This window comes from Phyllobates terribilis, unplaced genomic scaffold (assembly GCF_046119375.1).
Source record: "Phyllobates terribilis strain yellow unplaced genomic scaffold, ASM4611937v1 Scaffold_200__1_contigs__length_3551848, whole genome shotgun sequence".
NCBI classification, from domain to species: domain Eukaryota; kingdom Metazoa; phylum Chordata; class Amphibia; order Anura; family Dendrobatidae; genus Phyllobates; species Phyllobates terribilis.
Genome location: NW_027362960.1, coordinates 1316872 through 1343328, shown reverse-complemented (window position 1 = coordinate 1343328; position 26457 = coordinate 1316872). Strand labels below are relative to the sequence as shown.

Sequence of the window (26457 nt, the reverse complement as noted above, 5' to 3'; positions counted from 1 at the left end):
AATAAAAGATATGTTTTATTCAAGTTTATATCCTGATACGCTGGGTCATTCCTCCTATTTTCTGATTTTAATATCTGCTTTTTATGGAGTTTTTCTTGTATTATAGGAAAGCCTAAGGCCAGAAATAAACCCCATAAAACACTGTACCCCCATAAAACACTGTACATGGAAACTTTGCTATCAAATAACTCCTGTCTTTGTGTTCTTACAAACAAGCTTTTATTAATGCCTCAAACTTCTGAGTGTGAATCAGACCTGAGATCTAACATGATAGAAGAGGACAGTCCGGTGAAGACGGAAAACATATAGACGGCCGGTGGTGATGTAGTCAGTGACGGACTCTGGCCAAATATGTTTATAGAGCTGTAGTAGAAGATGAAGATTTTGTCTTCATCATGAAGTAGTTATTTCTCATGTCACATGTAATCAATATCTCCTGCAGTATTGCTAATGCCGATTCCAGTGTTGGTAAATGAGATGAGAATTAGCAATAAGGAAGATGAGTCTATGAGAAAGGTATTCACTTGCAAATTCTGAGGAAGAAACTGCTTGTTGTGTGTGGCCTAAAATATACAGGTTTTATTAGTAGATGTAAAGAAGAAAACTAGATACTGTAAAATAATAAATCTCTTCATATGTTTCCCTTATTATCTCCAGTAATTGTATTATTACACAGGGTTTTTATGATGTTACATCTGCTCATCATCTTCTCATTCAGATCTCTACAATATCGGATCCTCTCAGAGAATATCTTCTATATAAGAGAATTTTCCTGATTTACCCATGAAAGATGGATATGGACAGAGACAAGATGGCGGAGAGGATATTACACCTCACCCTAGAGATCCTCTTCCGGCTTACTGGAGAGGTGAGCGATTCTGATAACGTCACATTACATCATTCTTATCTGTGGGAATAACAGATGGACAGAACTGGAGAGCTGAGGACTCTGGAAATGTCTGTAGTGAGATTTATTAATGTGTCTCTCCATAACCAGGATTACACAGTAGTGAAGAAGACCTCTAGTGAGCGCTGTCAGGACCCTGTGTCTGAGGGATGGGGAAGACCCCTGAGTCCAATCACAGGACCTCCACCTCACCCCCTGATATATGAGGACATCAATGACCAGAAGATCCTAGATCTCACCTACAAGATGATTGAGCTGCTGACTGGAGAGGTGACACTGCTGGGAATGCTGGGACATTATACAGTAACGCTATGAAGGGATCGGGGAGATGACTGTATCATTGTATGTGTCAGGTTCCTATAAGGTGTCAGGATGTTGCTGTCTATTTCTCCATGGAGGAGTGGGAGTATTTAGAAGGACACAAAGATTTGTACAAGGACGTCATGATGGAGGTTCCCCAGCCCCTCACATCTCCAGGTAATAGACTGGACTAAATACACACCGCCTATAATTATCTATATGTAAAGAATAAATTCAGTCCCTGTATGCGTTTCCTCCAGATCTATCCAGTAAGAGGACAACACCAGAGAGATGTCCCCGTCCTCTTCTTCCACAGGACTGTAAACAAGAAGATCCCAATATTCCTCAGGATCATCAGGTAGATGGAGAGAAGGTGTCATGAGATCTCCCCTATGATGTGTAGACGGCTGTGAAGGTCTTGTGTACAGTCTTGTTTTATCAACCAGAATTATATGGTTTATACTTGTATAACGAGAATGGTGAAGATGGCTGGATTAGAGCTGATCGTTGGTGATGAGCGAGTGTATTCGTTACTATTCGCTATACGCATAGATAGTACGGTATTCGGGTTGCTAGTCATATTGCGAGTATTTGTGTACTCTCTTCTCTATATTCGGATGTCCCACCCTGCAGTTTTGGCGCCTCCTTTGCAGCCACTAAACATGCTGGGCTTCATAACTAATCGTAATGCCGCAGACATCTTGGTTGTGGCATTACTGTGATTGGCTGGGCGCCCAGAGTCATAGGATCTATTTAAGCCCTGCTGCTGCCATTTTGTGCACATTGCGTCTGGAGCCTGCATTCTATCAGCATAGGGAGAGATCGCTGAGCTGCTAGGGAGTGTCTAGGCCTCTTGACAAAACAAAAGCCCTTTTAAGGGCTACCTGCAATGTATACTAGTTCTGTGTTTAAAGGAGCCGCTCACTAGCTCCATAATACCATCAAAAAATAGCTCTTTTCAGACCTGAAGACACATAACAAAGTCAGAGTACAAGGAGGGAGAGATTGTGTATTAGGTAGGGAGTGTATTAGGTAGTGTTCTTCCAGTGTCCATATTAAAACAGCTCTTGTCAGAGGCACAGCAATATTTTGCCAGCACACACAGAAGTAGCATTTTGTGCTGCCTTTTTTTTTTTTTTTTAGCACCGGTCTATTTTCCCTGCTGTTTTAGGGGTCAGAGCCTACCTTCTGTCCATATTAGTCCACTTAAACTAGTGTTTTGTGCCCTAGACAAAGCAGTAGCCCAAACATTTCCTACTGCCTGCTACAAAGCACGCACCAGGCCATTTTAACCACTATTTTGGCTGTGGCAGCTAGCTTGGCTTGTGCCATCATCATCTGAAAATCTGTCAACTAAACCCAAAATGCCAAAAAAGCCTGTTATGGGACGTGGACGTGGTGTTTTCAGTTCTGCGTGAGAAGGCACTCTGTCTGTGTCAGGTTAGAAGAAGCTTGATGCATCCACTATGTTCCTGGAAAAATTTCCCAGTCTGGAACGTAAACGTGTGTGGAAGCCAGAAGAGCGAGAGCAGATTCTGTCGTGGATAGCAGACAAGGCCTCTACGCATTTGTCAAGCAGCAACAAATCTTCCACGACCACATAGTCTACTGTAGATACACAGAAGACTGGCCCAACCAATCCTGAAGCTGGTTCTCCTTCCTCCAGCCATTATCAGTCACAGGAGACATATGACCCCAAGCTTGGCCACTCCGAGGATCTATTTGGTATGTATCCTTTAGTTGGCTCTGGACTATCACCGTGCAGCATTGAAGAGGGACAAGAGAAGGTGGCGTGCGTTGATGCTCAATATTTGGGGACCTACGGCCAGAAGAAAGCCACATTTTTTGTCTCCAGAGGTGGAGGCTAATGATGAGACACAGTTGCTATCAAGTCAGCCTACAATGTCAACTGGGAAGGAGGATTAGATGGAAGACGAGGTAGTCAATGATGAGTCCACTGATCCGACCTGGACCGTTGGCATGCATAGCCGTGACAGCAACACAGAGGAAGATGCATATGTAGCACCAACACAGTCACCAAGGGGTCGTGATTTGCCCAGAGTGAGAACTGGGTCAACTGTTCCCAAGAGCACCCTCGCTGTGCGCCAAGTCATGGCAAGGGGGCATTCAGCTGCTGTGTGGAATTATTTTTTCTGAAAGTCCTTCAGAGAAAAACATTGCAGTCTGTAGCATCTGCCATACCAAGTTGAGCAGAGGCCAGGGCAAAGGCAACCTACATACTCACCATCCAAGGCTCAAGTTCGATGCTTGAAAACCACCTATTCAGGAGACATAAATACAAAACAAAAATCTAGGGTGAGAAGACATCAGCCCACCACCAGGATATAGCAGTACTACCGGACTAAGGCACCCTGAAGGAAAAGTTCCTCCAGGGATGGGCCGCCCTCCAGGCACCCAGTCTTTCATACTTCAGAAAACGTACCTTCACCAGGTCACCTAAGATGTTCTTCCAAACTTCATCTACACTGAGGATTTTACTCTGCATCAAAACTAAAACTTGTGCGATCCACGTGAAATACCTGACCACTACACTTACTATGAATGAAATGGTTCGGTCTCTTCTCCCAAGGTCTCCGAACGCTCCATAGGCCCTTGCGGCATAGGACAGAGTAGCCAGCCAACCAATGGAAACTCCCACCCTGTTGTGCACCTCTCTGTATTAAAGGGACAATGAAGTATGAAGTGCTTCATGCTTTCCAGCATGTTAGCACAAGCCTCACGGGGGCAGCGCCAAGTCAAGTCCCAGTACTTCTTGAGGATCCTGCTAGAATTTAACAAACTCACCCCAACCTCCAGATCCCGACTTGGGCAGTCCTTGAGGACCAATGGACTCTGAAAATGAGAAAGCAAGACCCTCCTATCGAGGAGTTTCCTTGGGAGGGACCTCACCTACATTCCCAGACTCCACTGGTGGATTATTTTCAGAACAATGGTAACCTAAGCAGGGAGATGCCCATGCGGTGTGCGAAGATCCATCAATCTTCCCCCTGTCTCCCATTCCTGGAAGAAAGACTGAAACCATCCCTTGCAGGATAATACCCGCGGAAGAGCCCTCTCCTTCCAGAGGTTTGCCACGTTAACTTTCAAGAAGGTGTTCACTAGGAACACCACAGAGCTCACCATATCCAACCACCTTAGTCTCCTTGTGCGGTAAGTGACCTCCCGCTTGACTAGGTTCAGTCTATTCCCCCATAACATCTGGAAGAACAGACTGTAGACCCGTGTCCAAAGAGGCTCTGGCAAGACACAGATGCTGCCCAGGTAGATTAGCAAGGGGAGCAGGAAAGCTTTGCACAGGCCAACCCTTTCCCTCAGGCTCAAAGACCAACCCTTCCATTGGTCCACTCTTTGGGCGACACCTTTTGATTCTGCCTTCCCAGTTTTTCATGGGGTAATCACCCTGACCGAATTCGGTGCCCAGAACTTTGGCGTGTCCTTGTTGTTCGGTGAGGGTGTCCGGAAGATCAAACTCCGGATCTTCGCCTCCCAGCCAGAGACTTTCACACTTATCCTGGTTGACCTTGGACCCGGATGCCTCCGAGTAGTGCTCCACTTCTGACTTCACCACTATTGCCTCCTCTTGTGAAGAAACAATGACGGTGACATCGTCCGCATAGGCCACTGCCCTCAGCATAGCCTCCGGTGCCGCCCTGCCCATCCACACCCCTGCCAATGATCCACAATTGAACCTTCTGAGAAAGGGATCAACTGCGAAGGCGTAAAGCAAAGGGCTAAGAGGACAGCCCTGACGGACACCAGATCCTACCCTTTAAGGTTGTCCAGTCCACCCATTTACCAGAGGGAAAGTCTCAGCCCCTGCATACAAGATCTTAAGCCAGTCCACAAACCCTCCAGGCAGACCATACCTCAAGAGTGGACCAGAGGTACTCATGGTTAACCCTATCAAAGGCTTTTGCCTGATCCAGGGTCAGCAAAAACTCCTTCCAAAGGCCTGACCTGCTTTGCTCCATGGCCTCTTGGACAACAAGAACAGCAGTAAAAGTGCTACGGCCAGGAACGCAACAGTGCTGAGCCTTCGTAAGGAGCCGGGGTGCAAACTTCACCAGCCTGTTGAAAAGTATCTTAGCCAAAATCTTCCTGTTCACATTGAGAAGTGCTATGGGACGCCAATTATCAATGCATGACGGATCCTTAGCCTTCGACAAAATGATCAAAGCTGACCTCCTTAATGATCTCGGCAGAGTGCCCGAAGAGAGACACTCATTAAACACCGGAGTCAAGAGAGGGACTAATTAGTCCCTAAAGGTCCTAAAGAATTCGGATGTTAAGCCATCCAGACCTGGTGACTTTTTGGGTCTAAGCCCATCGATCGCCAGTCTTGCTTCCTCTTCAACTTTGAGTACTGCACACACCTCGTGAGCAGTGAGCAGGCTATTATCAGCATAACCATCCCGCAGCTGTGTCTCTTGAAACAATCGCTGCTTAATCTCAAAGAGGAAGCTTTGAGTGCCCAGCATGTTGGTATGGAGCCAGATTTCCCATTGGGTGTTACTACCCAGCCAATTCAATATTCTGAGGCAACAATGGGTGATGAGGGGGAAGATGAGGAGGGAGAAGACTTGTTTTTCTGTGCTACCGAGGGGACTTGTAATGCTACAGAGGGGACACCCAACCCAAGCTTCGTATCTGTCCAGGCTGGATGGGCTGGAGAGAACGAGGAGGTGGAGGAGGAGACGAGTCAGCGTGAGGAGAGGATGGGTACTTTTGGGGACACAGAACATTTGCCTTTTTGCAGCTTGACCCACATGGCACAGTTCATGTGTAAGTGTCTGTGGCAAGACCCTCGCGTGATACACATTTTATCCAACAACCTATACTGCTTGGCCACCTTTCTCAATCCACGGTGCAAGGAGAAATTTCCTTCTCTCCTTTTGGAGTCACCAAAGAGTTTTACAATGGAATCGTTCAAGAGGGCCGTTGTAGATCAGTTGCTGAAAATGTCACCCTCACACAATGCTGGTGGCAGAGGTACCAGCTCTTTTCTACACCAAGGGATAATGGGGAGAGACATGAACATCAGCTCCAATGGAGGTGGATCAAAATGTGCACAAATTGGGCTATTTTCAGTAAACCAGCACAACAGCAAGGTCTATCTGTGCCTGTAACAATGCCAAGGAGGGATAAGTTGCTGAAGATGGTCAAGGTTTACTTAAGTGACCATACGTGCGTCGTTTCTGACACTTCAGTTCCCTTTAATTATTGGGTGTCTAAACTGAACACTTGGCCCGACCTCTCCTTATATGCCTTGGAGCTGCTGGCCTGCCTGGCTCCTAGTGTGGTGTCTGAGCGTGTTTTCAGTTCCGCTGGGGCAATCATCACTGATAGGCGCATACTCCTCTCCATGGAAAATGCAGAGTGGATTTACTTTTGCCTAGGACGACCTCTCCGAGCGGTCCTAGACACTGAAGTTTCCCGGCTTCACCGGACAGGAACAGATCAGATCCTCCTTGCTACCACAGTAAAAGCAGCTCCCCTCGGCTCGGCGTGATTCTTGGCGAGACTTGACCATCTTGGTCTGATCGATCTGCATGGGTTCGGGCGAGCGTGCCCAGGGAGTTGGTGGTTGGGAGGCAGGTTTCTGGAAAACAGGAGTGAGACGAGGAAATCTTCTCTCCCGGGTAGTCTACTTAGCTCGTTCCAGGAAACTGATGTCAATCCGGGTAGCTTGTGACACCAGGTCATCCAGGGTGGTAGAAATGTCCCGGCCGGCTAGCTCGTCCTTGCTCCGTCCGGAAAGACCCTCCCAAAAGGTGGACACCAGGGCCTTGTTGTTCCAGGCAAGCTCAGATGCGAGAGTACGGAACTGTATGGCATACTGGCCCACGGTGAGACTCCCTTGGCGGAGACGGAGCAATGAGGAGGCAGTAGAAGTCCTTCGTCCAGGCTCATCGAAGACCTTCCGGAAGGCAGTGAGGAAAGCCGGAAGATCGGACACCAGGGGATCCCCTCTCTCCCATAAAGGGTTTAGCCATGCCAATGCTTCCCCGGTGAGGTGAGATATGATGAACGCCATCTTGGCCCGGTCGGAGGGAAACTGATGTGCCAGGAGTTCAAAGTGCAGCGTGCACTGGTTCAGAAAACCCCGACATAAGACGGGGTCACCCCCATAACGAGGAGGTGCAGAGAGCCGGGGTCCAGAGCTGGATGCCATGGCAACAGTAGGCTGAGGCGCCGCCAGAGCGGGTGCCGCTCGGCTTGAGGCGGATGCAGGTGGGACGGACAGCATCTCCAGGCGGGAGTTGACAGACCGCAGGTAGGTCAGGATGGTTTCCTGTTGGGATCTCTGACAAGAAACCTCCTGGTACAGGTCAGCAAGCGAAGGAGCCTGGGGGCCACCGGGTTCCATAGCCCGTGCAAACTGTTACAGATCCGGGTGGTGAAACATCTGTGCTGCTGTGCAAGGAGGGGCATGACTAAGTATCAACTCGGTCCGACCAAGGTCGCACGGCGGCTCAGTCGACTCCGTGAACCAGGAAGGAAGTGAGCAGAGGGACCAGGTGCCACTCTGGGACCGACCTTGTATGAGAGCAGGTGACTCCCACGGGTCAGAAGGCAGGAACTGACCAGTACAGCGGATGAGCTTCGGCTGGCATGCTGACAGGTGGTCCGGGTAGACAAGCAGGCTGATTAGGCAGATAGTCAGGAGAGTGTTCCGGGTAGGCAAGATGGCGGCACAACAGGTAGCTGGCTGGTGCTTCCAGGTAAGCGGGCAGGCAGGCACGGCAGGTAACATGCAGGTGCTTCCAGGTAAGCAGGCTGGCAGGCACGGCAGGTAACAGGCAGGTTCTTCCAGGTAAGCGGGCTGGCAGGCATGGCAGGTAACAGGCAGGTGCTTCCAGGTAAGCGATAAAAATCACTGCACACGTAGAGAGGTATGGTATGCTTTAGGTGAAACTTTATTTAAAGGGTGATGCTTGAGGCGACTAGTGGACGTTTCGGCCCACACTGTGGCCTTGATCACAATGTCGCTGTAAGAAAATATGTACAAAAATATACAATAAGTACAACAAATAGGAAACAACATATATACCTACATATGTACAAAACAATGAATGAAAACATGTCCGTGTTATAATGCTGTTCACAGGGTACAGACAAAGTTCAACCATAATAAATCGCTTGTGGTGGAAAAAGATGGTATATCAACATACATGCTGCATTTTGAGAGCAGGTCATAATAACCACATGACAATGATCAGGGTCAAGAGTAAGAATTTTTTTAGAAGAAAAAGTGCGACTTACCAAGTGGATAGATACATCCGGGTAAAAAAGGAGAAGAATTACCAGTCAAGAAGAAGTGAGGGGCAATTCTTAGATAAGGAAACCTATAAAATATGAATGGGTTATCATTGACATGTTGATGGTGGATGGCAAAACATGGGGGGGGGGGCTTACCAATCCGGTAGGAGGTGTCTGGGTATAGACAAGGATGAAGTATGCCCGTCAGTTAGAAAAGTGCTGGATTCATGGTGTCCTGGAGACAAGGGCCACATCTGCTGGGAAATTATAAGTGGCGGACAGAAAAATATGGTCTGGTGCCATGCTGCAGTTGGCTCGGTCCTGTGTGCCACGTGTTTGGGATATATTTTGTGAGATATATCGCAATACACGTGGCACACAGGACCTCCTTCCCTTCCGAACCCTGCCATGCGCCTAAACAGTGTTTTTCCCCCACATATGGGATATCGGCATGCTCAGCAGAAATTGCACAACACATTTTGTGGTCCATTTTCTATTATTACTTTTGTGAAAATAAATTTTACTTCAGACCCAATTTTTTTTTATGTGAAAAAAGTTAAATGTTTCTTTTTTCCTTCCACGTTGCTTCAGTTCCTGTGAAGCATGTGACATAACTCTGATTTAAGGGCATAAGAATTCAAAGTTTGAAAATAGCAAAATTTTCACCAAATTTCAATTTTTTTTACAAATAAATGTAAGTCATATCGAATAAATTTTGCCACTCTCGTGAAGTACAATATGTCACTAAAAACAATCTTTGAATTAGTAAGATCCGTTGAAGCGTTCCAAAGATATTGCCTCATAAAGTGACACTGGTCAGAATTGTAAAATTTGGCTTGGTTATTATTGTCAAAATTGGCTCTAAGGGGTTAAACAACTCTCTTTAGTGCGATCATACAACATACAAGCCTCTGCTTGCTCAGATGATGCACTGTACTACTGTAGTGCTGTGTACTATCACTGCTTGTCATGTAATACTAACGGCCTCATACACATGAGATAAGTGTTGGCTGAACGGTCATTTGGCAGACGGCTATCTCTCCAGACTCCCCCATACACACAAATATTCCAGCTTTCCTGTGGTCTGTATGAGAGTCGCCTCCAGACTCCTCTAGCAGAGGATTATCTACAGGAAGAACAAACGGATTAGCCTCTGAAATTTAAAATGCCAGATCCTACTCTGCCCTGACATTATCTCTCGGGAAGCCCCCAAATACATTATATAGTCAACCAAACCTCCGAAATCAGTGCTTTCATTCAACCTCAGTCTAATGTGCTTATATTTGACCACATACAGTCATGGCCAAAAGTATTGAGAATGACACCAAAATTATATTTTCACATGATCTGCTGGCCTCTGGTTTTTATTAGTGTTTGTCTGATGTTTATATCACATACAGAAATATAATTGCAATCATATTATGAGTACCAATAGGTTATATTGACAGTTAGAATGAGTTAATGCAGCAAGTCAATATTTGCAGTGTTGCCCCTTCTTCTTCAAGACCTCTGTAATTCTCCCTGGCATGCTCTCAATCGACTTTTGGACCAAATCCTGACTGATAGCAGTCCATTCTTGGATAATCAATGCTTGCATTTTGCCAGAATTTGTTGGTTTTTGTTTGTCCACCCGTCTCTTGATGATTGACCACAAGTTCTCAATGGGATTAAGATCTGGGGAGTTTCCAGGCCATGGACCCAAAATCTCTATGTTTTGTTCCATGAGCCATTTAGTTATCACCTTTGCTTTATGACAAGGTGCTCCATCATGCTGGAAAAGGCATTGTTGGGCGCCAAACTGCTCTTGGACGGTTGGGAGAAGTTGCTCTTGGAGGACATTCTGGTACCATTCTTTATTCATGGCTGTGTTTTTAGGCAAGACTGTGAGTGAGCCGATTCCCTTGGCTGAGAAGCAACCCCACACATGAATGGTTTCAGGATGCTTTACAGTTGGCATGAGACAAGACTGGTGGTAGCGCTCACCTCTTCTTCTCCGAATAAGCTGTTTTCCAGATGTCCCAAACAATCGAAAAGGGGATTCATCAGAGAAAATGACTTTGCCCCAGTCCTCAGCAGTCCACTCCCTGTACCTTTTGCAGAATATCCGTCGGTCCCTGATGTTTTTTCTGGAGAGAAGTGGCTTCTTTGCTGCCCTCCTTGAAACCAGCCCTTGCTCAAAGAGTCTCCGCCTCACAGTGAGTGCAGAAGCACTCACACCAGCCTGCTGCCATTCCTGAGCAAGCTTGACAATGCTGGTAGTCCGATCCCGCAGCTGAAACAGTATAAGATACGGTCCTGGCGCTTGCTGGTCTTTCTTGGGCACCCTGGAGCCTTTTTGACAACAATGGAAGCTCTCTCCTTGAAGTTCTTGATGATGCGATAGATTGTTGTCTGAGGTGCAATCTTTGTAGCTGCGATACTCTTCTCTGTTAGGCCATTTTTGTGCAGTGCAATGATGGCTGCACGTGTTTCTTTAGAGATAACCATGGTTAACTGAAGAGAAACAATGATACCAAGAACCAGCCTCCTTTTAAAGTGTCCAGTGATGTCATTCTTACTTAATCATGACTGATTGATCGCCAGCCCTGTCCTCATCAACACCCACACCTGTGTTAATGGATCAATCACTAAAACGATGTTAGCTGCTCCTTTTAAGGCAGGACTGCAATGATGTTGAAATGTGTTTTGGGGGTTAAAGTTCATTTTCTGGGCAAATATTGACTTTGCAAGTACAGTAATTGCTGTTAAGCTGATCACTCTTTGACATTCAGGAGTATATGCAAATTGCCATTACAAAAAATGAAGCAGTAAACTTTGGAAAAATTACTATTTGTCTCATTCTCAATACTTTTGGCCATGACTGTAGTGCAAGAAATTCCCAGCTACATTAGGGACTCTAAATTTGTGGTTACTGTATTTGAAATTTTTTTTATAGCAAGAAAATTGGCTTTCATTCGATGTTGTTATACACACGTGGTCAAAATTGTTGGTACCCCTCTTTTAATGAAAGAAAAACCCACAATGGCCACAGAAACAACTTGAATTTGACAAAAGTAATAATAAATTGAAAATCTATGAAAATGAAGCCTGGATGCCTGGACAGAAATGATGGTACCCCTGAAAATAATGTGACAAAAGAGACATGTTAAATTAAGTTGTGTCCACTAATTAGCATCACTGGTGTCTACAATCTTGTAATTAGTCAGTGTGCCTGTATATAGGGCTACAGATACTCACTGTGCTGTTTGGTGACATGGTGTGCACCACACTCAACATGGACTAGAGGAAGCAAAGGAAAGAGTTGACAAGCAAAGGAAAATTGATGACAAATCAAAGAGACGGATTATACAAATGGTAACAAAAGAGCCCAGGATAACTTTTAAAAAGAGATTAAAGGTGAACTTCAAGCTCAAAGAACATCAGTGTCAGATCGGACCATCCGTCGTTGTTTTATCCAAAGTGGACTTCATGGGAGACGACCAAGGAGAACACCATTGTTGAAAAAAAATCATAAAAAAGCCAGACTGGAATTTGCCAAACTACATGTTGACAAGTCACTAAGCTTCTGGGAGAATGTCCTATGGACAGATGAGACAAAAATGGAAGTTTTTGGCAAGGCACATCAGCTCTATGTTCACAGATGGAAAAATGAAGCATATCAAGAAAAGAACACTGTCCCTACTGTGAAACATGGAGGAGGCTCTGTTATGTTCTGGGGCTGCTTTGCTGCATCTGGCACAGGGTGCCTTGAATCTGTGCAGGGTACAATGAAATCTCAAGACTATGAAAAATATTTAGATTTGAGAGTCCTCAGTGGTTGATACCATCTTTTCAGTTAGCCATTAAAAGGTAACAAATTGCAAGCTTTCGAGACTACTCAGGTCTCTTCATCAGGCATAGTATACCACAAAATCTGAAAAGTCACATATTTATGCACAATAAGACATACAAAAAATGCAATAGGTAAGACAGGTGATGAAAAGCAGAGTTATTATGGAAGAGATAAACCGTTCTGGCTATAAATATTTTAGCAGTTAATAAATAAAGAGTGTGAAGGTTTTATTGTCCTGTGACTAGGTCCAGTGTTGTGATGGCCTCACTTTCAGATCAGCAATGAATGTGTCGCATGGATTTATGTCATTCTACATCAACTAAGGAATTTGCTCCTCAGACTTGTGAGGTCATCACTACACTGGACCTAGTCACAGGACAATAAAACCTTCACACTCCTTATCTATTAACTGCTAAAATATTTATAGCCTGAACTGTTTATCTCTTCCATAATAACTCTGCTTTTCATCACCTGCCTTACCTATTGCATTTTTTGTATGTCTTATTGTGTATAAATATGTGACTTTTTAGATTTTGTGGTATACTGTGCCTGATGAAGAGACCTGAGTAGTCTCAAAAGCTTGCAATTTGTTACCATCTTTTCAGTTAGCCATTAAAAGGTATCAACCATTGAGGACTCTCAAATCTAAATATTTTGCTATTTACTGGCTAACATGGTACAAGAATATATATTTTCCCTATATCAAGACTATGAAGGGATTCTAGAGAGAAATGTGCTGCCCAGTGTCAGAAAGCTTGTTCTCAGTCGCAGGTCATGGATCTTGCAACAGGATAATGACCCAAAACACACAGCTAACAACACCCAAGAATGGCTAAGAAGAAAACATTGGACTATTCTGAAGTGGCCTTCTATGAGCCCTGACCTAAATCCTATTGAGCATCTTTGGAAAGAGCTGAAACATGCCGTCTGGAAAAGGCAACCTTCACACACGAGACAACTGGAGCAGTTTGCACATGAGGAGTGGCCAAAATACCTGTCGAGAGGTGCAGGAGTCTCAATGACAGGTACAGGAATCATTTCATTGCAGTGATTGCCTCAAAAGGTTGTTCAACAAAATATTAAGTTAAGAAGAACCATCATTTCTGTCAAGGCCTATTTCATGAGTTTAATTTTTTTTTTAATTCTGTGGAAGCAGGGTTGAAAAGAAAATCCTGACTTTAATTTGTTCATTTTCAGAGAGTTTTAATTTATTACTTTTGTCAGATTCAAGGTATTTCTGTGACCATTGTGGGTTTTTCTTTCATTAACCCCTTCATGACCAGTCAATATGGTCATGTGAGTGCTTATTTTTTGGGGGACGAGTTGTACTTTTAAACGTCATTACTAGTTTGACCCTATCGTGTACTGGAAAACGGGGAAAAAAATTCCAAGTGCGGTGAAATTGCAAAAAAATGCAATTCCACTGTTTTGGTTTTTTTTTTTTTTTTCTTTCCACGTTCATTGAGTGCTAAAACTGACCTGCCATTATTATTCCCCAGGTCATTATGTGTTCTTAGACACCAAATATGTACAGGTTCTTTTTTATTTAAGTGGTGAAAAAAAATTCCAGAAAAAAATGGCACAATTTTCCTAGACCCTCAGCGTCTCCATTTTTTTGGGATCTGGGGCCGGGCGAGGGCTCATTTTTTGCCTGCCGTTTTTATTGATACCATTTTGGGGTAGAACCGATGTTTTGATCACCCGTTATTGCATTTTATTGCAATGTTGCGGCGACCAAAAAAACGTAATTCTGGCGTTTGGAATTTTTTTTCTTGTTACGCCATTTACCGATCGGATTAATTATTTTTTCGGTAAATTCTGAATGGGCGATACCAAATATGTGTGTGGGGGGGTTTATTTTTTATTATTTTATTTTGAATGAGGTGAAAAGGGGGGTGATTTAAACTTTTATATTTTTAAAAAAATGTAATATTTTTAAAAACATTTTTTTACACTTTTTGCTTGCTTCTATAGTCTCCATAGGAGACTAGAAGCAGCAACTGTCTGATTGCCTGTGCTACATAGAGGCGATGAGCAGATCACCTCTGTGTAGCAGAAATGCTCCTGTGCTATTAGCGCCGACCACTAGGTGGCGCTCATAGCAATCTTTTCATGACAACCACTGGGGTCTGTTGCAGACCCCGGGTTGCCATGCCCACCCATCAGTGACCCGCGATCACATGACGGGGTCACTGATGGGCGGGGTAAGTGACACACTTCTGGTGCGGCCCTGTTAAATGCCGCTGTCAGAGATTGACAGAGGCATTTAACTGGTTAACAGCCGCGGGTGGATTGCGATTCCACCCGAGGCTGTTGCAGGCACATGTCAGCTGTAAGAATCAGCTGACATGTGCCCGGTTCAGTGCGAGCTCAGCGCCGAAGCCTGTGCTGAACCGGGGGTGATGGCCTGGGGCGTACTAATATGCCCCAGGCCAGTAAGGGGTTAAACGAGGGGTATTAACAATTTTGACCACGTGTAGCTCTATATTCATCCATACCACACAGTGTAGCATTAACTAGCCTGAGCTATCACTTGGATACCTATAGCACGTATACAGGAGAAATAAAAGATTTCATTATCATGTCAGTTAAATTTCTTCTGGATCATAATTATTTCTGCTTTGACAATCAATTTTTTTTTTTTTTTTTTACAAAGGAGGGGAGTAAGTATGGGCAGCAAATTTTCACGTCCAATGGGAGGAGCAACACATTTACCATGAGAGCAATATTTCTAGCCCAAAAAATCATCTGGTACGGTCGATTTATCGACGACCTCCTCCTGATGTGGGGAGGCACACAGGAGGAGGCATTGAAATTTGCACAAAATCTCAACAACAATGACTTCAATTTGAGATTCACACTTTGTTTTGAAACCCCATAAAACACTGTACATGGAAATTTTGGTATCAAATAACTCCTGTCTTTGTGGTCTTACAAACAAGCTTTTACAAATGCCTCAAACTTCTAAGTATGAATCAGACCTGAGATCTAACGTGATAGAAGAGGACAGTCCGGTGAAGACGGGAAACATATAGACGGCCGGTGGTGATGAAGTCGGTGACGGACTCTGGCCAAATACGTTTATAGAGCCGTAGTAGAAGATGAAGATTTCGTCTTCATCATAAAGTAGTTATTTCTCGTGTCACGTGTAATCAGTATCTCCTGCAGTATTGCTAATGCCGATTCCAGTGTTGGTAAATGAGATGAGAATTAGCAATAAGGAAGATGAGTCTATGAGAAAGGTATTCACTTACAGATTCTGAGGAAGAAACTGCTTGTTGTCTGTGGCCTAAAATATATAGGCTTTATTAGTAGATGTAAAGAAGAAAACTAGATACTGTAAAACCTAAATCTCCTCAAATGTTTCCCTTATTTTCTCCAGTAATTGTATTATTACACAGGGTTTTTATGACGTTACATCTGCTCAACTTCTCATTCAGGTCTCTACAATATCGGATCCTCTCAGTGAATATCTTCTATATAAGAGAATTTTCCTGAACTACGCATCAAAGATGAATATGGACACAGACAAGATGGCTGAGAAAATATTACACCTCACCCTAGAGATCCTCTTCCGGGTTACTGGAGAGGTGAGAGATTCTGATGACGTCACATTACATCATTCTTATGTATGGAAATAACAGATGGACAGAACTGGAGAGGTGAGGACTCTGGAAATATCCGTAGTGAGATTTATGAATGTGTCTCTCCATAATCAGGATTACACAGTAGTGAAGAAGACCTCTAGTGAGCGCTGTCAGGACCCTTTGTTTGAGGGATGGGAAAGAACCCTGAGCCCAATCACGGAGCTTCCACCTCACCACCTGATACATGAGGACATCAATGACCAGAAGATCCTAGATCTCACCTACAAGATAATTGAGCTGCTGACTGGAGAGGTGACACTGCTAGGAATGAGGAATGCTGGGACATTTTATAGTAAAGCTATGAAGGGATTGGAGGGATAACTCTATCAATGTATGTGTCAGGTTCCTATAAGATGTCAGGATGTCGCTGTCTATTTCTCCATGGAGGAGTGGGAGTGTTTAGGACAAAAAGATGTGTACAAGGACGTCATGATGGAGGTTCCCCAGCCCCTCACATCACCAGGTAATAGACAGGACTGAATACACACAGCCTTTAATTGTCTATATGTAAAGAATGAATTCAGTCCCTATATGTGCTTCCTCTAGATCTATCCAGTAAGAGGACAACACCAGAGAGATGTCCACATCCTCTTCTTCCACAGGACTGTAAACAAGAAGATCCCAATATTCCTCAGGATCATCAGGTAGATGGAGAGAAGGTGTCATGAGATCTCTCCTGTGATGTGTATACGGCTGTGAAGGTCTTGTGTTCGGTCTTGTTTTATCCACCAGAATTATATGGTTTATACTTGTATAATGAGAATGGTGGAGATGGCTGGATTAGAGCTGATCATTAGTGATGAGTCAGTGTATTCGTTACTATTCGCACGGATAGTACGGTATTCGGGTTACTAGTTATATTGCGAGTATTTGTGTACTCGACTCGCTATATTCGAATGTCCCGCCCTGCAGTTTTGGCGCCTCCTTTGCCGCCACTAAACATTCTGGGCTTCATAACCAATCACAGTAATGCTTCAGACATCTTGGTTGTGGCATTACTGTGATTGGCTGACCACCCAGCTTCATAGGGTCTATTTAAGCCCTGTCGTCATTTTGTGCACATTGCATCTGGAGCCTGCATTCTATAAGCATAGGGAGAGATTGCTGAGCTGCTAGGTAGAGTGTTTAGGCCTATTGATAAAACAAAAGCCCTTTTAAGGGCTACCTGCAATGTATACAAGTTCTGTGTTTAAAGGAGCCGCTCACTAGCTCCATAATACCATAAAAGAATAGCACCGGTCTATTTTCCCTGCTGTTTTAGGGGTCAGAGCCTACCTTCTGTCCATATTAGTCCACTTAAACTAGTGTTTTGTGCCCTACTCAAAGCAGTAGTCCAAACATTTCCTACTGCCTGCAACAAAGCACACACCAGGCCATTTTAACCACTATTTTGGCTGTGACTGCTAGCTTGCCTTGTGCCATCAACATCTGAAAATCTGTCAACAAAACCTAAAATGCCAAAAGACTGTTGTTAAGGGATGTGTCAGTGGTGCGCGAGAAGGCACTCAGTCTGTGTCAGGTCCGAAGCAGCTTGATGCATCCACTATGTTCATGGAAAAATTTCCCGGTCTGGAACGTAAACGTGTGTGGAAGCCACAAGAGCGAGAACAGATTCTGTCTTGGATAGCAGACAAGGCCTCTACGCATTTGTCAAGCAACAACAAATCTTCCACGACCACGCAGTCTACTGTGGATTCACAGAAGGCTGGCCCATCCAATCCTGAAGCTGGTTCTCCTTCCTCCAACCATTATCAGTCACAGGAGACATATGACCCCAAGCTTGGCCACTCCGAGGATCTGTTTGGTACGTATCCTTTGGTTGGCTCTGGTCTATCACTGTGCAGCATTGAAGAGGGACAAGAGGAGGTGGCGTGCATTGATGCTTATGTATTTGAGGACCTATGGCCAGAAGAAAGACACTTGGTGGAACATTATTTTTTGTCTCCAGAGGTGGAGGCTGATGATGATGAGACATAGTTGCTATCAGGTCAGCCTACAATGTCAACTGGGAAGGAGGATGAGATGGAAGATGAGGTAGTCTATGATGAGTCCACTGATCCGACCTGGACCATTGGCATGCATAGCCATGACAGCAACACAGAGGAAGATGGATATGTAGCACCAACACAGGCACCAAGGGGTCATGGTTTTCCCAGAGTGAGAACTGGGTCAACTGTTCCCAAGAGCACCCCCGCTGTCTGCCAAGTCAGGGCAAGGGGGCGTTCAGCTGCTGTGTGGAATTTTTTTTCTGAAAGTCCTTCAGAGAAAAACATTGTAGGCTGTAGCATCTGCCATACCAAGTTGAGCAGAGGCCAGGACAAAGGCAACCTACATGCTCACCATCCAAGGCTCAAGTTCGATGCTTGCAAATCTATTCAGGAGACATAAATACAAAACAAAAGACATCAGCCTACCACCTGGATATAGGAGTACTACCGGACTAAGGCACCCTGAAGGAAAAGCTCCTCCAGAGACGGGCCGCCCTCCGGGAAGCCAGTCTTTCATACTCCAGAGAACGTACCATCACCAGGTCACCTAGGATGTTCCTACAAACTTCATCTGCACTTAGGATTTTACTCTGCGTCGAAACTAAAACTCGTGCATTCCACGTGAAATACCTGACCACACTTATTATGAATAAAGTTGTTTGGTCCCTTCTCCCATGGTCTCCGAACGATCCATAGGCCCACCCAGCATAGGACAGAGTAGCCAGCCGTGGCCCACCAATAGAAGCTCCCACCCTGTTGTACACCTCTGTATTAAAGGGACAATGAAGCAGGAAGTGCTCCATGCTTTCCAGCATGTTAGCACAAGCCTCATGGGGGGGCAATTCCTGTCCTCGGAGCTCCTTTACTTCAAATTGCCCCTTACACACAGCTTACCTTGGAAGCAGCGCCAAGTCAAGTCGCAGTACTTCTTGGGGATCCTGCTAGAATTTAACAAACTCAACCCAACCTCCAGATCCCGACTTGGGCAGTTCTTGAGGACCAATGGACTCTGAAAATGAGAAAGCCAGACCCTCCTATCAAGGAGTTTCCTCAGGAGGGACCTCACTCCCCATATTCCCAGACCCCACCGATGGATCATTTTCAGAACCGGGATAACATAAGCCGGGAGATGCCCATGCAGTGTGCGAGGATCTTTCAATCTTCCCCCTGAAGATTGATGGCTGAAACCATCCCTTGCAGGATAATACCCATGAAGGAGCCCTCTACTTCCAGAGGTTTGCCACGTTAACTTTCAAGAAGGTGTTCACTAGGAACACCACGGGGTTCACCATATACAAGCACCCTAGTCTCCTCGTGCGGTAAGTGACCTCCCGCTTGACTAGGTTCAGTCTATTCCCTCATAACATCTGGAAGAACAGACTGTAGACCCGTGTCCAGAGAGGCTTTTGCAAGACACAGACGCTGCCCAGGTAGGATTAGCAAGGGGAGCAGGAAAGCTTTGCACAGGCCAACCCTTTCCCTCATTCTCAAAGACCAACCCTTCCATTGGTCCACTCTTTGGGCGACATCTTTGATTCTGCCTTCCCAGTTTTTCATGGGGTAAGAACCCTGGCTGAATTCAGTGCCCAGGACTTTGGCGTGTTCTTGGGGTTCGGGGAGGGTGTCCGGAAGATCAAACCCGGGATCTCCGCCTCCCAGCCAGAGACTTTCACACTTATCCTGGTTGACCTTGGACCCGGATGCCTCAGAGTAGCGCTCCACTTCTGACATCACCACAATTGCCTTCTCTTGTGAAGAAACAGAGGGTGACATCGTCCGCATAGGCCACTTCCCTCAAGATAGCCTCCCGTGCTGCCCTGCCCATCCACACCCCTGCCAACGATCCACAATCGATCCTTCTGAAAAAGGGATCAATTGCAAAGGTGTGAAGCAAATGGCTAAGAGGACAGCACTGACGGACACCAGATCCTACCCTGAAAGGTTGTCCAATCCACCCATTTGTTTCAATTGACATTTCTCGTGTTGGAGCTATGATTCATGTCAGTCCACTTGGTGCAACAGCTCTCCAAGGTGTGATCACTTCTTTTTAGATACAGACTAACGAGCTGATCTAATTTGATGCAGGTGTTAGTTTTGGAAATGAAAATTTACAGGGTGATTCCATAATTTTTTCCTCAGGATTCAGTGATTCCATAACATAATTTTTTCCCTCTGCTTGGTCTGAAAAATATTACCCTTACTGAGTATCACATTTTTAATCTTGATTTCTTTTAGTGTTTCTTAAAGACCTAAAGTTGCCATTTGAAATGAATTTAGTTTTGTGCCATGTCTATGATCTGCTTTTTTTTCAACATTAAGCAACTGAATGAGCATCCTCCGAGCACAGTGATTCCATAATTTTTGCCAGGCGTTGTACAATGGAATCGTTTAAGAGGGCCTTTGTAGATCAGTTGTTGAAAACATCACCCTCAGATAATGCTGGTGGCAGAGGTACCAGCTCTTTTCAACACCAAGGGATAATGGGGAGATACACGAACCCCAGCTCCAACGGAGGTGGGGGGAAAATGTGCCCAAATTGGCCAATTTTCAATAAACCAGCAAAACAGCAAGGGCTATCTGTGCCTATAAAAATCCCAAGGAGGAATAAGTTGCAGAACATGGTCAAGGGTTACTTTAAGTGACCATACGTGTGTCCTTTCTGACGCTTCAGTTCCCTTTAATTATTGAGTGTCTAAGCTGAACACTTGGCCTGACCTCTCCTTATATGCCTTGGAGGTGCTGGCCTGCCCGGCTGCTAGTGTGGTGTCTGAGCGTGTTTTCAGTTCCGCTGGGGAAATCATCACTGATAGGCGCACACGCCTCTCCACGGAAAATGTAGACAGACTTTGATTAAATTCAACAAGGACTGGATATCTCCACAGTTTGTAATCCTTCCATATGACAGCAAGCCAACCTAAATTCACCAAAAATGCAGATTCATGCTACTGCTGTTAACCTCACCCCCTTCTCATAAAAACCAGATTCCTTCCTTTGTCAACCGTGACTCAGCCCATAGGGCTAATTTTTACAAACTATGCACATTGTGCAGTGGACAAACCAGGACAGTATTCCTACTCCAGCCTAACTACTATTTGTGATTGGAGGCCCTTGGCATAGTGGCTTCCTGCATCAACCATGACGCAGCCCATAGGGCTAATTTTTACAAACCCCATGCACATTGTGCAGTGGACAAATCTGGAATGTACAGTAGTCCTACCAAACTAATATTTGTCATTGGAGGTTGATGGAGGGACCGCCCAAATGTCCACAGCTGTCCCTCCAAGTCGCATGTTACAGAGCCACCTGAGGCCTCTCAGGTAAAAGATCTACATACATACAAGTACGTTCTAGCTGAGCTTGTAAAGTGCTGGGGAATAGCAAACTGAAAATGATTTATGACAGAGGGACCTACAAAATGAATAAGTCAGGGCCCTCCCAATTGTAAAAGGTGAAAAAAAGCCACAACATTATGTGTGAACAAAGGCTAAAAGGATATTTTTTAGCTTTCTCTAGTTTATTTAGCCTTGTATACAAGTGATTGTGCAGGAAAAACTGTTTCTTAATCTTTTTGGCCTGTTAAATGCAATTTAGGTTAGGTTTGGTAGTTGTTCTTATGTGTCTGTAAAGTGGCGTAATACTGCAACAAACTTATTCCCAGAAACCATATGTGAGTCAGAAATGCATGCAGGCACATTCTCCAGGCTCTACCTATTCTGTTTCATCACTTCCCCATCCATTTCAGCCTTTTCCTCAGGCGCCCAGGCCCCTTTGTAGGGTCAAGCAGAAAACTGCTCGCATTTCCCATTGAGTTGCATTGTACTCGCTATTTGGAATGAATACGCGATTATTACAAAGTACTCGTTACGAGTATAGCGATTACGAATATTACGGTACTCTCTCATCACTACTGATCATATATGTGACTTCTCCATCTGTCTGTGACTTGTACAATATTTGTTTCAGGGTGAAGATCTGACCCTTATTAATACTACAGAGACATATGTGAGGGGTGATGAGTGGTGTACAGAGGAGATTCCTACATATGACTACCCAGGTGAGTAGTAACCACTAAATGCAGAGAAGTCACAGATTCTTCTCAGTCACCGGCTGTGGCTGCTTTATCGGTGGTGTAGTCCGGCCGTATCACAATCGTGTGATAACCATTTTGCCTCTAGACCAAAACATTGTCCTCCACCAAAAACAGTTCAAATGACTTTGGGCATTGAAATCCCTTTTCTGTAGAACTTACAACCTGGAAGATCCACCTACCAACTGAAATTAGAAGATCCTGACTGTTACCTGCCCAGATCTGTAAACTACCAATCCAAAGGACAGCATATGTAGGAAGTGCTGATATCTTATTGGATGAATCTACCTTCTCTCCCTTCTGTGCTGCTGAATGTGCTCATATGGTCCCTAAAAGACCAGATCCAGTCTTTATGACCAAACCTCGCTTTTATGATAGGCAACATTAAACGTGCAGTGAGGGCCAAGTGTGAATTTCTGTATAATAACAACGGAGTTTCCCTTTACCCTGACTTTTTAATTTCTTTTTAAACCAAATAACTTCAAATAGGTAAAGTATACAAAAAACATTACACCTGTGCTATGATATATCTCTAAGCTGTGAGTGGCTGATGGCTGTAAAAAATGTATTCATGCCTGCAGGAGATATGTTGGCATGACTTGATCCCTGGTTTCATGGATTCACTCCACGTCATAAATTATATTATCGATCCTAAAGAATTTAGATACAATTTATCCTGAAATGGGGAGCAGTACTACTTTCTCTACTCTTCTGGTCAGGACTCATAGTAGCTCCAATGGTCCACCATAAATAAGTGCAACTCTGATTTAGTGTTGGAATTGTCCCCCCCCCCCTCCCAAACATACATTCTTGTTGGGAATGTAACGTGTTTTTTTTATTCTGTCTTCTTTTTTTTATACAGCTCCATTCTGTATGATAGTTTGATTGTGGTGGGATCGGCCTGCCTCACTTAACTCTGTAATTCCCTGGTACTCTTTCAAAAAAGGTCTCCATTGTCTCTTCCAAATGCCCGAGTTCTACATTTAAGACACCTCAGCTCTGCAGTATTGTAAAAAGTTCGCATTAAATGTATATTTCTTCTTGATACTCATCTGACAGAAAATATTGGCCCTTACTATAGTTTAAATTGCCAGGAGCTACCAAGATGCATACTCTAATTACCCCAGAGAGGTTTCACCACTAGTTGCTTTTTTTTTTTTTTTTTTTTATATCTTTCCATTAGACGTGTTATTGTCTATAGTCAAAGTTTTGCCCATCACCATTTAACCCCTCTACATGGATCTGTACTTACACAAAGACCCCTAGGATTGGATTTAGTGTTGCCTGCTGTTCTGTGGTGTGAGATGACAAGAAGAATAGTCAGGTAGCCGGGTCAGAACCAGGAGGGCAGAGAAAATACAAAATCAGAAGACATAATAGTAGTCAGTAAACGGGCTGGGATCACAAGAAGAAACTAAGAAGAAAATACACAACACGGAAGCTGAACACAGAGGACTTAACCAGCGGAGAACAAGGCTGTATCGGGCAACTTCCGGCATTATGCATGAGCTTTAGTAGGGTGTGGTGCTTTCCATTTGAGTTAAGTAGGGATCATATTTGACTTTGGAAGAGCGGATTTTGCTGTATTGGTTTATGGAAGCCATGTTTCTTTTCAAGAGTTTTTGAGTCGCTAATGATGTGGAAACCTCTGTTTTTCCATTGACAGATGATGGACCTGAGTGGAGGCTTGTTTTTTGTGAGATGAGTAGGGCTAATTTTTACAAACTATGCACATTGTGCAGTGGACAAACCAGGACAGTATTCCTACTCCAGCCTAACTACTATTTGTGATTGGAGGCCTTTGGCATGGTGGCTTCCTGCATCAACCATGACGCAGCCCATAGGGCTAATTTTTACAAACCCTATGCACATTGTGCAGTGGACAAATCTGGAATGTACAGTGGTCCTATTATTGGTATTATTTTCGCATATTTCATATATGGGAGGCAGAATGGACAAACAGTTGAACACCAAGCTCTACTGGTTCATGCTATGAGGTTTTCTATTAGACTGTGAGTTGTCTTGGTGAATAATTCAATATTTTTACATAACTTGCCATTTGTACCAACCGTTTAAGTAGAACTGTTCAAACATATAAATTTCAAGAATATTTTATTCAAATATAATACTTTTTTTTACTTAGCAGATGACTGTACTAGGAGATCAGAGGGACAGCTGACATCTTCAATTTTCAAATCAGATGAGCTGGAGATCTCACAGGATACAATTGAAGTGAATGCTGTTACTCCAAATTTACCATCATCCCTTCACAGCAAAGATGTGTCATCTTATCCTTTCAAACAGGTCCTATCTTCTGATTCATTACCGACTACTAAGGAAAATCAAAGTCACACAATAAGCATTAAAAAACAAACTGCTCCTAAAGCTAAGAAGCCATTTTCACGGTCAGTTTATGGAAATAGTTTTCCTCTCAAAAATTTTTTTCTTAAACTTCAAAAAATTCACGCAGCAAAGAATAGATTTCCTTGTTTCAAGTGTATGAAATGTTTTAATAAGAAAGCAAGTCTTCTTAGTCACCAAAGAACTCACACAGGGGAGAAGCCTTTTTCATGTTCAGAATGTGAGAAATGTTTTACAGGGAAATCAAGTCTTATCAAACATCAGATAATTCACACAGGGGAGAGGCCTTTTTCATGTTCAGAATGTGGGAAATGTTTTAACCGGAAAGCGCATCTTGATAGACATCAGAGAACTCACACAGGGGAAAAGCCTTTTTCCTGTTCAGAGTGTGGGAAATGTTTTTTCCGGAAAGCACATCTTGATATACATCAGAGAACTCACACAGGAAAGATGCCTTTTTCATGTTCAGAATGTGGGAAATATTTTACAGAGAAATCAGATCTTGTTACACATCAGAGAACTCACACAGGAGAGAAGCCTTTTTCATGTTTAGAATGTGGGAAATATTTTACAGAGAAATCAAGTCTTACCAAACATCAGATAATTCACACAGGGAAGAAGCCTTTTTCATGTTCAGAATGTGGAAAATGTTTTAACCGTAAAGCGCATCTTGATAGACATCAGAGAACTCACACAGGAAAGATGCCTTTTTCATGTTCAGAATGTGGAAAATGTTTTAACCAGAAATCAGATCTTGTTACACATCAGAGAACTCACACAGGGGAGAAGCCTTTTTTATGTTCAGAATGTGGAAAATGTTTTAACAACAAATCAGCTCTTGTTAGACATCAGAGAACTCACACAGGGGAAAAGCCTTTTTCCTGTTCAGAATGTGGGAAATGTTTTACAGGGAAATCAAATCTTGTTAAGCACTCGAGAACTCACACAGGAGAGAACCCTTTTTCATGTTCAGAATGTGGGAAATATTTTACAGAGAAATCAAGTCTTCTCAATCATCAGAGAATTCACACAGGGGAGAAGCCTTTTTCATGTTCAGAATGTGGGAAATGTTTTAACCGGAAAACGCATCTTGATAGACACCAGATAACTCACACAGGAAAGATGCCTTTTTCATGTTCAGAATGTGGGAAATGTTTTGCCGAGAAATCAGATCTTGTTACACATCAGAGAACTCACACAGGGGAGAAGCCTTTTTCATGTACAGAATGTGGGAAATGTTTTAGCCAGAAATCAAATCTTCTTAGTCACCAGAGAACTCACACAGGGGAAAAGCCTTTTTCCTGTTCAGAATGTGGGAAATGTTTTAACCGGAAAGCGCATCTTGTTAGACATCAGAGAAGTCACAGAGGGGAGAAGCCTTTTTTATATCCTTAATGTAGAAAATGTTTTACTTGAAAAGACACACTTTTAGCAAGAAAAAATCTTGCTAATAAATGAGTGCGTCCTATAGACTGGAGGTAGCTTCCTGTGACCGAGAACAATGAGAGACAGTGTCCTTCCTGATCAGTGAGAGAACTGCTCTCTCCTCCAGCCCCACACTTATCTGATTGGTGCAGAGGAGATGAAGGTACCAGGACCTGTACAGAGGCTGCACATCCTGACTGAGCAGCTGAAGAACCTAGCTCAATGACCTTTCAGATTATGTAACACTGTTTTACATATTTTTAAAAGTTGTCAGGTTCCGCTATGAACTGAGCCATTTCTTAATGAGTTTGACCTCCTGAATTCAAATTGGACAATTGAGTTTTCCTTTTACTGCTACATATAATTAATGATAAAAGTTTCAGTACTTTGAAACATTATTATTCTTGTAAATATACAGATGCAGAATATTTTGTTATGCCACTTTTTTGATATTTATTTAGAGAAAACTTAGAAAAATTCAAATAACTAAAACCTGTCTACCTTATTGCGAATTTTAAACAGTTACAGAAATTGCACTACAAAATTAGTCCTCATTCAGTGACAACTGTTTTTTGCTTGTTTCTTGTACTCCTGTATCGGATCATCTATTAAAATTATGTAATCTGCAA

At 43.8% G+C, this 26457-nt stretch overlaps 1 protein-coding gene across 1 annotated transcript; it reads left to right on the top strand.

Moving 5' to 3' along the window:
• The first annotated feature begins 1001 nt into the window (after positions 1 to 1001).
• On the top strand, positions 1002 to 26457 carry LOC141213613 (uncharacterized). The gene is made up of 9 exons (XM_073665221.1): positions 1002 to 1177; positions 1261 to 1384; positions 1468 to 1565; positions 15761 to 15910; positions 16040 to 16219; positions 16310 to 16430; positions 16514 to 16611; positions 21919 to 22009; positions 24186 to 26457. The coding sequence occupies exons 1-9, from the start codon at positions 1154 to 1156 to the stop codon at positions 25796 to 25798; spliced, it is 2499 nt and encodes an 832-aa protein (XP_073521322.1). The 5' UTR covers positions 1002 to 1153; the 3' UTR covers positions 25799 to 26457.

Coding starts and splice junctions, on each gene's coding strand:
- LOC141213613 (XM_073665221.1), top strand. CDS start 1,154: ATGATTGAGCTGCTGACTGGAGAG. Junction 16,220..16,309: donor TTGAGCTGCTGACTGGAGAG/GTGACACTGCTA, acceptor TGTATGTGTCAG/GTTCCTATAAGATGTCAGGA. Junction 16,431..16,513: donor CCAGCCCCTCACATCACCAG/GTAATAGACAGG, acceptor TGCTTCCTCTAG/ATCTATCCAGTAAGAGGACA.